The sequence below is a fragment of the Neomonachus schauinslandi genome, chromosome 15 (assembly GCF_002201575.2).
Source record: "Neomonachus schauinslandi chromosome 15, ASM220157v2, whole genome shotgun sequence".
Classification (NCBI taxonomy): Eukaryota; Metazoa; Chordata; class Mammalia; order Carnivora; family Phocidae; genus Neomonachus; species Neomonachus schauinslandi.
This window is the reverse complement of record NC_058417.1, coordinates 26,171,134-26,186,165: the sequence shown is the minus strand read 5'-3', so window position 1 is coordinate 26,186,165 and position 15,032 is coordinate 26,171,134. Positions and strand designations below refer to the sequence as shown.

At 36.1% G+C, this 15,032-nt stretch overlaps 1 protein-coding gene across 1 annotated transcript; it reads right to left on the bottom strand.

Moving 5' to 3' along the window:
• Positions 1–3,588: 3,588 nt before the first annotated feature.
• RNFT1 (ring finger protein, transmembrane 1) lies at positions 3,589–15,032 on the bottom strand. The gene is made up of 9 exons (XM_021703989.2): positions 14,930–15,032; positions 13,204–13,661; positions 12,942–13,018; positions 11,012–11,112; positions 9,384–9,537; positions 8,621–8,779; positions 8,190–8,255; positions 5,314–5,412; positions 3,589–4,521 (listed from the first exon to the last, which is right to left on the bottom strand). The coding sequence occupies exons 2-9, from the start codon at positions 13,604–13,606 to the stop codon at positions 4,387–4,389; spliced, it is 1,194 nt and encodes a 397-aa protein (XP_021559664.1). The 5' UTR covers positions 13,607–13,661; positions 14,930–15,032; the 3' UTR covers positions 3,589–4,386.

The window sequence follows — 15,032 nt, the reverse complement described above, 5'->3', positions numbered from 1 at the left end:
GCTTGTGCTACTCTGATACTTGTTTGCAAATGTGTTTACTAACTGTAGTGTTGACTGCCTAACCAAATTCCAGAGAAATTTGTACACCAAAATAGCCCTCCTCAGTCCTATTTACTAGTAATACTTGCACTATGATTGGCTGGCTCTAACCGCCCCATGAACTATTTTCATAATTCGTACTACCAGCAGTAGTGGCACACACTGCAACTTTTCTGCATAAAAAGCATTAATTGCACACCTACCATCCATACAAATAGTTTTTCAAACTTAACATTGAGTGAAATTAATTTCCTATGCTGTGGCAAGTTTACGGAGAAATTGTGTTTCATAAATGGATATCCCTACTATGACTGTGAAAACATGTCAAGTGCCACTTTATAAAGTGTCACAGACAGAAAGCACACACCTATGCAATATGGCTTACCCTATATTTATTTGTAAAAATCCAAGCATAGTTTAAAATATATGATGTCAATATTACTAGTCTTAAGTTTCTTAAGAGGATTCTCTATGATTATTCCAGGTAAGTATATAAAAGAGATTAAGTGCTTTTCTTTCATCACTTATTTTCTTTAAAATCAGCTATTACAGGATATTTTTTTACTTTATACATGTTGTTTTTTAATTAAAATATAATCACTGAGAACTGAAGTTTACTAATTTTGATTTTATAAGGTTTGTAGCATTACAGAATAAACTGGGATTTATAAACCAGCTGTGATTAACAATGTAAAGAATTACTGAACTTGAACCAGATTTTTAGGAAAATTATGTTCTTTTTCCCCTTTATGGTCTCACCTAATTTGAATCCTTCAAGAAGAATTTTTCCATACTATTTTTGAGATAGAAGATAATTGGGGGGTGGGGGGTAAGAATGCATGTATGATACTCCATAAATTCAACATTCTTTAATAAATGATTATAAACAAGATGCATCTTCAGGAGTATTAATATATTGAGCCTTGGATTTTGTGTTTAATACAGGACCTAACTATTTTGGTTACTCAGTCATATGGTTCCTAGCTTACAAGGGTTAGATCTTAAGATTATTCCCATGAGAGGGGCGCCTGGGTGGCTCAGTTGTTTAAGTGACTGCCTTCGGCTCGGGTCATGATCCTGGAGTCCCGGGATCGAGTCCCGCGTCGGGCTCCCTGCTCGGCCGAGAGTCTGCCTCTCCCTCTGACTCTCCCCCTCTCATGCTCTCTCTCTATCACTCTCTCAATAAATAAATAAAAAAAATCTTTAAAAAAAAAAAAAAAGATTATTCCCATGAGAAATGTTGAATTTATGAAGAATGGATTTTGGGGCTTTGAAAATGGTTAATTTCTCAAAAACATCAGTGTCCAACCATCTACGCTTTTTCATAGGAGTAGACACAGCAAGCTGGACAAAACAATCATAAAAGTACCTGTCACACCATGACCTGTGGTCTGTTGCTGATCGATAAAAAGCTTTTCTTGTGTGATTCTTAATTTATCACTACAGCACAAGTATTATCTCAGTGGATTATCTGAAGTAACGTCTGAAAGATGGGTTCATCTGTTTGCTCTTTAAGCTATTATTTTTTTTTCCTATTCCAAGTTGGCTTTGCATCTATCAGAGTAAATAAATTCTTCAGCTGCCTTATTAGGAGTGCTATGAGGGTAACACATTTTTCTGCTTTTCATCTTGTATTAGTTTACTGTATTAAGTATTTTGATTTCGGATTGAATGAATGTAAATAGAAATTAAATGCAAATTTGAATGAACATAAAATAGAAGTGATTTTTTTTATTATTCTAAGATAGGAAGAAATATCAATCAGGTGCACAAATGGTTTCAGTAATTTTTTTGTGCTAACATACCAGGTATGTTCAGGTTCTCGTATTTAATAAACTGCTTATATAATATGTGAGGACTGACAGTTGTAAAACTTTCTGCTGAGCAATTTAAGCTACTTAAATATATAACAAGTTTTAGAACTGATATTATATATTAGATGTTACACACTTGTAATTTCCAAGTTCTGTCCAATAGTTGAATTGGTTGCTTAAAAAAAACTCATGTGAAAAATAACTTCACATAGATACACTAGGACGACTTTCTTGTGCTAACAATCAACAGTTTGTTCAGCCACACTTTTCAACTACATTTGGTTACTGGGTGTGTATGTACTACATAATGTAGTGCATAAATCTGTTTTTAACTAATGTCTCAATATATCTAGTGTAAGATGGGTGTTTAGTATAAGCCACTTATTTGAAGTAATTCTATCACACTTGGATGATTTCTGTATAGAAGTTCTCAAACTGACTTTTTTATAAAACACGGTTGTGGCTTTTAGTGCTGATAAAAGTCTTTCAGAGGGTGTGATCTGAATTCACAGAATAAATGGGTTTTTGAATCCCTGTTCCATTTTTGAGGTGAAGAAGTAGAGAAATGCTTCCAGTTCATCAGTGTTGTTGGTGGATGGCATAGCTCTCCTATTACATCCCCCCCTTTAAATTCGTATGTGAACTGCTCTCTTGTTCATTAAAAACAAAAACACAACTATCATGGACCTCCTTTTTTATTAAATCATATTAAGAAACAACACTATCCATATAGCCATAGGGTAAGAAGAGTAGGTATTGTAATAGGGCTTACCCATGTGAGTAAGATGCTACTCTTGTATTGGTAATAGGAAATCAGCACAGCTATCTTTCACACTCAAATTCTAATCCCAAACTGCCTTTCTCACCCATCTCCTGCTGTACACCTAAATAACTGTTGGCTTCATCACAGTCAAGAAGGTGAGTTAAGGCCAAGTAAGCTTGTTTCAATATTTGCAACTGTTCTCAAAGTAGGTAATAGTTAAATATATCATCACTGAATAGCAACAGTTGTACTTAAAACCTGGCAATTACTGTAGGAAAAATAGTTACAGGCTTTCTAGTATTCTTTTTTTTTTCCCCTTAGATTTTATTTATTTGACAGAGAGCCAGAGAGCACAAGTGGGGGAAACAGTAGAGGGAGTGGGAGAAGCAGGGTCCCCGCTGAGCAGAGAGCCCGATGCAGGGCTCGGATCCCAGGACTGTGGGACCATGACCTGGGCCGAAGGCAGCCATTTAAGCAACTGAGCCACGGAGGTGCCCCGCTTTCTAATATTCTTTTGTCAATTTGGGTGGCTATACAGGCGTGAAAAGGACTTAATCTGGAGCTGGTTGGTCACTGTCATTAATCCATATGCTATTAATCCATGCTGGTTTAGACTTTGTCTTAATACTGCAAATTTATTTTCTACCTCCCAACTTTTCCTTTCCACTATCTCCCTTGTGTGCAAACTGATTAATGGTCATAGAGGAAATGGGCAGAAACTTCTACTCTAGATATAACTAGCCCTTCATACTTCTGTTAAAGATTTGATTCTGCCTTACAGGTTTCATGGGGAGAGAGAAATTGCCTCATTGCCTTTTCTATCACACTGCACAAGGACCTAGAGGCAAACAAACTACACTAAGGCTTTTCCTGGAAGCTCTGAGTGCAAGCTTTAATCTCCCAAGTAACGATGACTCACGTGTAAAATTCCAAAACTTTTTGGAGAAGACTTTATAAGGGGAATTATTTTTTAGAGTTTGAGTAGGTCTCCTTTATCACACTATTCAAATCATCAGTGAAGCCAGCTGTTTGTAATCCATGTGATTATTTTAATAGTTACTTTAAAATAGTTCATGGCACTATACAAAAAGCAAGATCATGTACATTAAAGCTGATGGCAGGATTGTATGTATCAGGTCCACAAACTGATTGCTAAGCATACTACAAAGAATAATACAGTATTAAAATATATCATCCTCAGTAAATTAATCTGCACTTAGAAAATCTGATTGTTTACAGATGAAAAATAGCTTTTAGAACTTTCATTTAAAAATACAAACTTTATGAAAATTTTAAGAAATTTTAGACTGGGAATTACAAAAGTCAATGCTAAAGAAAATTCTACTTTCAGATAATGTGTATCTTAAAATATTATGAAAAATATTCTTTATTCTGAAAACAATGTCAGGAAAAGAATACCTGAGTTCCTCTAAAACCATTAGTTTTAGTTACCCAATTGCTGTTTTGGTAACATTAATGAGAAAACATTCACAATTTAACACTGCAACCACCTGTCAAATAATTAGGACAGAATAAATGTGCCATATGCATTAGGCTGAACATTACTTATATATTTCTTAAAACATAAGGTTCTTTCATTTAATCTTTTGATAAATTAGACTACATACTCATGTCTTACCATAATAATCTAAAACCATTTGGAAACATTTTCCTTAACTTCTAGTCCTGAAAACCCATTCTAATGTCTTTATCAATAATCAGTGTAACCAAATGAAATTAATGTTTTGTGGCCTTCATAGTTTGTACAACTTAGTATATTTGAAGGTGGGATGAAGTGGCTCCATCTTTCCATTTGTTTATATGGTCTGAGATCACAGTTCGGCACAGTGGACATGTTTTCTCTCTGTTAAACCATAAGGTAATGCATTCTTCACAAAATATATGCTGTAAGGGAATTAAAAATTAGGCTTTATACTTTATAACATCTTAATTTTAAAATCATCACACTGCAGAGAATCATACTCCAGAGCTGAAAGGCATTTTGGAGAACACTTAATCCCTTCATTTTACAAATAAGAAAACAAATAGGACATTCAAGGACACAAGGCAGTGTCAGTAGTAGAGCCACTAGTGTTCTTTTGACTGTTCATTTAACGACTTTTAATAAATATAAACTATATATAACATATATATATAATATAAGCTATCTCTAGACGATAACTTTTAAGTATAATGACTTAAAAGCTTAATAAAGTCTTTATGAGTAACTGCCATAAAGTATAGGAAAGGGCCTTACATACGTTCCTCTCCATACAAATCATTAGAACATAAGGGACAAGACTTAGCTAATGTACCAAACCCCTGATTACAGGTAAGAAATTACTAGTATGTGGCCTGAATGCTACTTTAGGCTAAACACTGTAGATTTTTCCTTTGAACTAATATAAATATGACTTGTGACTCAGAGAAGTGCTATATTTGGTATGCTTAAAAAATATACTTACCTGGGCACCTGGGTGGCTCAGTCAGTTAAGCGACTGCCTTCGGCTCAGGTCATGATCCTGGAGTCCCGGGATCGAGTCCCGCATCGGGCTCCCTGCTCAGCGGGGAGTCTGCTTCTCCCTCTGACCCTCCCCCCTCCCTCTCATACTCTATCTCATTCTCTCTCTCAAATAAATAAATAAAATCTTTTTAAAAAAAATTTATATATATATATATATGTATATATATACTTACCTGACAGATGAGCAGAATTGGTTTTTGAAATTCGGCTTGACATATTGAACAAATGTCCACATCTGAACACTGTCTCTTGCTGGCAGCCACTCCATAACTCTATGAAGATAAAAAGTTCTGTTCATCTACAAATCTTTCTTTCCTGTTACTCAAATACATAGGTGATGCTGTATTTCTCAAATCTCCCTGGAACTAGGCATTTGAAAACTCTCCTGAAGGACACAAATATTTCAAAGCTGAACCATGTCTTGATGGACTGCGTGCATCCAGGTGAACTCATCAGATACATAATAGGATCTTGGAAGATTGTTAAGATTCATTGACTTCCCAAATAATGATAGTGCTACAAATTCAACTGGCTTAAGAGACTAAGCAATCTGAAATAGAACTATTATAAAATCTATATTCACGTATTATGTGACCTAGTATTACCAATTAGCCCACTTATTACATATGGCATTGGTTCAAAACAGTCCATTCAAAGCTTGGCTGGCTGAATGTAACTCATGTAGAGATAACTTTAAAAATAGATTTCTGTGCTCCACACTGGAGATTGATTCAATAGGTCCAGACATACTGGGATGTGACCCAGGAATCTAATTTTTGAAAGCTAAGTGAACTGAATGAAGAAGATTGTTACTCAATCTAAAAATAATTTGACCGTCATCCTTAATTATCACAAAAGTCAGAGAACACTTAGTACTAAGAAAAAATAAAATTTTACAAAAGAACTGGAATTGCAAAATGTCATGGGTAGAGTTATAACTGTCAAAACAGATTGAACGGTAACACAATTCTTTGAATTTCCTTTTCTCCTAAAGTCCTTAAAGTTTTTGATCTCTTTAAGACCTTAATAACTTCATCACCAAATTCAGTAGACCATAGTCATTAACTAGACATGACAAAATGTTGCCAATGAGATCACTTTTTTGTAGAAATGATGAGGAAAAGGTGGCTGAAGAGAAGTAAGAATACCCAAGTTCAGTCATGGTAATGAGAGCAAAGCATGACCTGACTCAACCTGAGGCTATGATCTAAACTTATTTTACTAAATACTGAGAGTTAATAAAATCAAACGAAGACTCAAAGGATAAAAATATTTAAAAATAAGATTTTTTTTTTTAAGTCTGGTGATGTTAAAGATTCCAGAAACAAACTGGGATACTGATGGATGATCTTGGTGCCAATTTTCCTTCATTAAAATGTCATTTAGCAGAGTGCACTGCAGATATATAAGCATAAGCTGACAAACTTTTAAAATAGCACTCCTGGGTGCCTAGGTGGTATAGTCAGTTAAGCTTCAGACTCTTGGTTTTGGCTCAGGTTGTGATCTCATGAGATTGAGCTCTGCCTTGGGGGCCTGAGCACAGCTGCTTGAGATTCTCTCTCCCTCTGCACCTCCCGCTTTCTCTCTCAAATAAATAAATAAATAAATCTTAAAAAAAAAAATAGCACTCCTGTCTGGCATTTTGCAGACTCCCTTCAGGTGAAGACTTATTTTGATGGTGATTGCCATTTCCCTGGCAAAGTTCAGGAATATGTGTATACATGTATTCATGAGACTCACGAATAAATCAAAGAGTATCAAAGACTGTGATTTCTCTTTATGCCTCACAAAGAATGAATATCAAAGTATTTCAGCACAGGCCTTACTAAATTATAGTAAAATGGCTGATAACGCATATAATCAATTGAATAAACTTCATCAAAGAACTCTCAATTTTAATGTACCTGTCTAAAGAAAGAAATCTGAATAGGATGCAGCAAAACCTGTTACCAAATTAGTAATTCTAGGGGCACCTAGCTAGCTCAGTTGGTAGAGCATGTGACTCTTGATCTCAGGGTCATGAGTTCAAGCCCCACATTGGGCATAGAGCTTACTTTAAAAAAATAGAAGATTACTAGCTCTACATCTAGCCAAAGAGTGTCCACATCTGAGTACTGACAACCTTTGAGGCTACTAAATAGCAAATGAGCCTTTCTCTGCAGTGTGTAACATCAGTGGAATCACATAATAATCAAGTTTATAATTGACAATGGAATCTCAATTTATTGTTAAATTCCATGCTGTGAACTTACTGTGTTACAGAATTGACTTGGTGGGGAAATTTTTCCAGTAAGAAAGTTTCAAGGGACATTTTTGGTAATGAGCTTTTCTCATATACACAATAAATTATAATGAGAGCATTTTTATAGGAGCTAAAGAGTTAATGGAAGTACACAAAACCACCATCTGTGAAAAAATTTTTTTAAAGATTTATATATTTTTAGAGAGCATGCGTGAGCAAGGGGAGCTGAAGGGGAAGGGACAGAGGTAGAGGGAGAGAATCTTAAGCAGACTCCCTGCAGAATGCGGAGCCCAACACGGGGTTGTGAGATTTAGGACCTGAGCTGAAACCAAGAGTCAGATGTTCAACCGACTGAGCCACCCAGGCACCCCATGTGAATTTTTAAAAAAAGGAAGTACAAAAGTTCATGACAAGATTTTTAAGGGAATGTATATAAACCCTTACATCAAGTGATCTGAAGCGGCACATTGAAAAATATAAGCACCACATCAACTATCAGGTGGTTGTCAACATTCAAGTCAAGAAACTGATCACAGAGATAAAACTGAAATTATTACCATAGCCCCATGTGCCAAAGTACTAAAAAAGCATGTAATTATGAAATCCACTTTTTTTTTTTTTTTAAAGCAAGCTCTATGCCCAATGTGGGGCTTGAATTCACTACCCAAAATCAAGTCACATGCTCTACCGACTGAGCCAGCCAGGCTCCCTATGAAATCCATACTTGTAAAATTTATGAACTAAAACATTTTTATAATGAAGAAAGGTAAAGTGCTTGTTTTTTTTTAACTTTTAAAAAGTACTTACTGGTCGTGTAAAAAATATTCGTAAAACCCGTCGGAAAGTTCTCAGATGTCCAAAAAAGTCCAAAAGCTGAAAGAGGAAATAAGAGAGAATTTTTTAATTCAAAGAGCCCTATCTGTTAAACCCAGAGATAGAAGCTAAAATCCCATAATATCAAATACTGATATTAACAATGCTTATTGCATATTCATTTCATTCTAAATATATTTAAAATCCAATTATGGAATATTTTACTCAATTTATAGATTTAAGCCAACTTTTTTTTTTTTAAAGATTTGAGAAAGAGAGAGGGAGAGAGAGAGAACGAGTAGGGGGGAGGGGCAGAGGGAGAGGGAGAGGAATACTCCCCTGCTGAGCAGGGAGCCCGACGTGGGGCTTGATCCCAGGACTCCGGGATCATGGCCTGAGCCACCCAGGCACCCCATGTTACCTACTTTTAGTATGAGGTAGAGTAAAGCCAGCAATATCCCAAGACTCCGTCTAGTTACATTACCAAACTCCCCATAGCTTATAAGGTAACGAAACCAAACTGGTATGGGAACAAAAGTTCGGTAATACTGACATGATTCTTCTAAAAGCATGTACCAGTAACCCTAAAAATGAAGGAAAAAAAAAAACAGCTACACAAGCTACTTATATACATAGCACAAATATTTCATACTGGACTGAAATAATCATGAGCATATGGCACAATAACTATGAAATTAATCTTCATAATGATAATGGTTATGATTGACAATCTCAACCTCGTTTTCACAACTACTGTTTCTAAAGAATTTCTAAAGAATGACTGAAAATTTTTTATATATACTATAAGTAAAACTTACATTTTTGCTGATTACAAAAATTTATATTAAAGTTTTTACTGAGTATGGGAAAAACACTGAATATAGTCAGTTATCAATTATTAATTGATAAAGCCCTGGAGAACAGAAGTACAAATCTAAATTTTATTTTTCTATATGTGATGTGGGGACTGATTTAGATTATTCTGAAGCAAATATAATTCTGATTTTATTGGACTAGATTAATATTTGGGTTCAAGTCTTTGAGCAGTGGTTGCCAGTCTGAGGTAATACAGATAAATTAGGTTATTTAGGAAACTGAAAAGTTATAAAAGAGTCATTTCAACAAAGACTAAATAGCATTAATGTGATTTTGCTAACATTTTTTCAATAAACAATGTTAGTTTCTTACCTTGGATTTAAAAGGCATGATGAAAGAAGGCATCAACAAAATAAGGCATTTTAAGCCCATGAAGAGGAATTTCAGAATGAAGTCTGTAATTCCAACAATCCAAAGTACTTCCCAGAAGCTTGAATTGTCCAAAGTAGGATTTAAGAAAATTAAGCTACCAAGAGAAAAATATCAAAACTTAACCAGAGCAACATACAAAGGTCAAGTTTGATAAGGGTTTTAAATTTGCTATCAAATATTTTACTTTAATTTGATGTGTAAAAAATGTGAGTTTGGCAAGATGTTAGAGTTCATGTAATAAACAGAATGGAAAATCATTTTGCTTATTTTAAAGAGACTTTTCAAATGTTTAAATTTCAAATCTTTCCTCCATAGAACAAAGAAAAACAAGTCTTCCCAGCATGTCATGGTTGGAAAGCTAGCCTGTAATCTAAAAAATTCACTAAATACTAGATTATCTGCCATTCTCTACTCAACCAACCCCAATCAAGGTTCCGTTCCCTCCTTTCCCCTGAATTGCTTTTGTCAAGATCACCAGTTCCTTCCGTCTTGCTGAACTCAAAGTTCACTTCTTGTTTTCCATCTTCCCTCCCTGAATTATTTCTTCCTAGACTTCTAACATCACACTCTTCTAGTTCTCATTATGTGATTGATGGTTCCTTAAATCTCCTTTGCTGCTGCTCCTCTAAGTATAGGCATGTCCAGTCCTGCCCCCTCTCCTGTCTATACTTTTTTTTCCCTCGTTAGTCTTGGTGAGTTCCATAGTTTTTAGATACCAACCATATGCTGGATAACACCAAAATTTATAGCCCTAACCTTAATTCTAAGCTCATGACATATAGCTATAATCACTTTAACAGTTCTACATGATCTCACCAACTTAACATGTTCAAAGCAAAACTGATTTTCCCATCAAAACCAGTTCCTTCCCAGCCCATAAATGGCATCACCATCCAGCCAGTTGCTAAGACTAAATCCTAGGTGTCATCTTTGATTCTTACCCCCTACCTACCCACCCAGTGCAATCTGAGTGTTATCGGGTCCCCCTACAAAGTATATCCCAGACTGTCCACATCTCTCTAGCTCTACTGAAGCCAAAACTTCTAATTATCTGATTAAAGCCAAAAATTCAAAACACTTCCATCTGACATGGAAACTTAAGTACTGTCCTTTAGTAAGTCTTCTCCTTGCTTCTAAAAACAGATCATGTATTCTCACCACACACACATAACTAAGGGAGGTGATGGATATGTTAATTACCTTGATTGTATAATCATTTCATAATGTATACATATATCAAAACATCATCTTATATATTAAGTATATATAATTTTTGTCAAAAATAAATAAAAATTTAAAAAGACCACCACCAAAAACCTAATGATATTCAAAATTATTGATTATATAGCTAAAAATTTAAGTATCAAAAATTAAATAGTACCTGCTATGAGCCAAGGCACTGATATACAAATGTGAATAAGTCACTTAGACCTATTAATCTTGGAAGGAGAGGAACAGGTAAAAATTGATCTCTAACAATAATTATGTGCAAGTTAAGATATATGCAAAATGCTATGAAATAAATGATTACATAAAAAATGTGACTGTGTATTTGGACCTCAAATTACCTGTAATAAAGTGACTGAGAATGAAAGGTGTAATATAAAAGAACAGAAGATCCTGCTAAGAATACCAGTAACCAAGCACACTGAATCTTTGAGCACCTTTCCTGAAAAATAAACAATTTTATAATTTGTTACTATGAATTATGCCAGAATTATAAATAACATTAAACTATTTTATTTAATGACTAATTAACACATTTTAAGACTAATCTTATTAAAAATATATTGTTAAATTGTACATCATCACACACTATCTTTAGTGAACAAAACAGAACTCATATTTAAACAAATTTTTCAAAATACAGGTTTCTTCACTGTATTAAAACATAACCCACATTACCCAGGCTTCAAAGAAGCCCAATCTTCTACAAGCTGACATAAAGGACCCGTCCAAGTACAAACTTTACCTATTTTTGCCTCCCTGACAAAACAGAACTTTAAAAATGCATTTAAATTATAAGGATTTGTTAAGTATAATTTTTAGAATTTTCAAACAATTCAGTAAGATTTTAACAAGGTAATTTGTTATTAATATCACTTAAATTTTTTTTAAGATTGATTTTATTTATCTGACAGAGCGAGAGAGCACAAGCACGGGGAGCAGCAGAGGGAAAGGGAGAAGCAGGCTCCCTGCTTCTTCAGGATCATGACTTGAGCTGAAGGCAGACAGACACTTAACCAACTGAGCCACCCAGGTGCCCCTCACTTAAATTTTTTAAAAATATTTATTTGAGAGAGAGCATGCATGGGGTAGGGGTAGGGGGAGCGGAGAGGGACAAGCAGCAGACTGCCCACTGAGCACAGAGCCTGACAGAGGCTTGGTCTCACAATGACCTGAGCCGAAATCAAGAGTAGGATGCTTAATCGATTGAGCCACCAGGTGCCCCTTAAAATTGTTTTAATTACTAGTTTAATTAAAAGTTTTAGGGGCGCCTGGGTGGCTCAGTCGGTTGAGCGTCCGCCTTCGGCTTGGGTCATGATCCCGGGGTCCTGGGATTGAGCCCTGCATCGGGCTCCCTGCTCCAAGGGAAGCCTTCTCCTCCCTCTCACACTCCCCCACTTGTGTTCCCTCTCTCGCCGTCTCTCTGTCAAATAAAATCTATAAAAGTTTTACCTATTTTAAACCCTGAATTACTATTTTTTTTTTAAAGATTTTATTTATTTATTTGAGACAGAGAGAATGAGAGACAGAGAGCATGAGAGGGAAGAGGGTCAGAGGGAGAAGCAGACTCCCTGCCGAGCAGGGAGCCCGATGCGGGACTCGATCCCGGGACTCCAGGATCATGACCTGAGCCGAAGGCAGTCGCTTAACCAACTGAGCCACCCAGGCGCCCCACATTTTTATGGTTTGACAGGTTCTAACTACAAATATCCAGGTCAGAATGCATGATCCTTTACACAGATACAGCCCTTTAAAGTTGCTTGAAGGTGAAATTTTATAAACTAATCCTGTTTTCCCCAATAATTTATATGACTAATAATTTATAATTTGTGTTATGGAAAAACTATGGGGTTCAATTTTTCTTAAATAAGAGAGACCTAAATAGTTTAATACCTATTCGATGTACATTTAACTATTTTAAATTTTACAGGGCAACAGCTAAAGTTTTTAATGATATTGTATTACCTAGTTTGGTCAAATTACTCAAAATATGAAGGCATTTGACAAATCAGATCAAATAGTGAATTCTAAATCTTTTAATACTATCGAGCTTTTCTATCAGGGACTCAACATACAAAGAAAATAAAGTGAAACAATTTAGCATTAGGACAGATCATTTAGATAACAAAATTTAATATATCATGGATGCTATGACATGTCTATTTAAATTTGTCAAGAAAATGATCTTAATTCCTATTTCTCTCAAAAGTGAGTATATAATTAATTCTACACAAACATTTAATGGTTTTTTTAGTTACTCGTTATACTTACTCTTAGAAAAACCTGATTTACAATGCTTTTGTTTGCATACATAAAAGTTGTAAGCAGCCCAATTCCAAGAGAAATTCCTGTTAGGAGATAAGTTCCAGTTAATTGAAAGGAAAAAAAATCCAAGAGCTAACACAATGACATGAATTTAAAGGAAACATGTACAATTTTAAAAGCTAACAAAATACAAAGGTTCAGATAGATTACCAGTAAAGAAATAAAATTAACTGACAATGAAACAATTCAATGTTTTATTATACCCTACCTGTTATATGCTGCATAACGAGTTTGACACCCAGAATCAAAATATATGGAAGACTTTTGTGCAACCACTTTAAGAGAGAGCGGAATTCTGAGAAGGAGCTGCTACCGTGATCTCCAGACTCTGTGGCAGTATCATCAGACTGCCTTGCTTCATTCTGGGAGTGACTCCGGAATCGACTATGTATACATCCATGGGTACAGCTATGGACACCTGACCTTATATTTCTGGATGTTGGATTTTCAGCATATTCTTTAGGTATGGAGTTTATCTGGATATGAACATCTCCAGAATGAAGACAGGAACCTTCTCCTGTCAATTTTGTATGAACACATTGGGAGGCTGAGGCATCCTCATTGCCTGCAGCTCCTGGAGGGCTGTGCAGTTGGCTACAGTTGGCTTGCATGACCCTTGAATACTTTTTATGTGATCCAGATTTCTTTGCTCCAGGGCTCTATTTCCTAAAAATCAAAGAGCATAAAATATTCTAAGTGAACAGTTAAATACGGACAATATACTGCTCAGTAGGAATCCTTTATTCATTACAGTAGAGGGCAATAGTCATAGTTGATGAATTATCTTCAGATTATCTATCACTTGTTACTAGACTCCTCCCCCTTAAGGCCAAGGCTCTGCTGCTGTACCCAAACTATTTTTTAAGGAACATCTGCTACAAAAAAAATTTAGTTTCAGATGCCCTCTTCTCTAAATACAGAAGGAAAGAGCAAAACTGTCAAAGTATAAGTGCCCAGCAGATGTTAATAATGTACCAATACTTATTCATACTTGAATACATCAGTATATTTACTCTGCCCAACTGGAGCAGTTTCATCTCTGATGGAGATTCTACATTTCATAAAAGTGAGACAGTATTTTTTAATGCTTAGAAAGACTAGGAAGAAAAAAAAAATTAAGTCTTAATGCCTTTTAAAGTATCATGGAAAACTAATAATAAACATTTCATTTAGGTGACCTACAAATTTCGTTTTATGCTGAAATAGCTTTCCCCAGGCTTAAAAGATTTCTAATAACTACTTCCAAGAGTATCACCTTCCCCCACAAAAGAATACTACCCAAATACCTTTAAAATAGGGAGACTTAGGGAGTCGCCATGTAATTGCTAGGTAACTCTTTAGTCTGAGTAAGGATAGTTATATAGTCTGCCCATTAAAAATGCTATCATCTTTGGGAGGTGGGGGGGGTGGGAAGGGCAAAAGACACTGGCAGGGAAGGATCCCTAAATGACCACTGTGGGCAGCCCTGGAAGATGCCAGAGCCTTATCCCAGTCTGCCCGTAGGAGGAAGCTAGGGTTAACGTCAGGGTATGTTCTGTCATTCCCTTTCATTCCTAAGTTTGATTTTTTTTTTTTTTTTTTTCAGTTACTGTACGGCGGTGTGGTTTTTAGTGCCTTTCACTAAAGGCTTTCACCGATGCTCCGACGCCACAGGTGCTATTTACTCCCTCAAACCTCCGAAGACCAACGTTGGACGGGACAGTCTCTTTTTCCATATATAACGTAGAACCTTCCCACTTTCCTCCAAGCACAAGCAAGAAAGGGGACGAAAAATTTAAGAAAAGCAAACGCGCACGCAACTCTTCCAGAATCCCCAGGACTGAGTTTTCCACCCACGTTCGAGCTCCCAGTGCCTCACTTATTACCCCCACCCCCACCCCCAGACACCATTCGCCGCGGCCCCTCGCCTCAGCCCGCTTCCCCCCAGGCCTGACCTCTCATGACGATGAGTGAACGGAGGCCCCGGCAGCGACTGCAGCAACAGCGGGAGACCCCGGCTCGAGGCCTTCAGTGAAGGCCATCACCTTAAAACCCCCC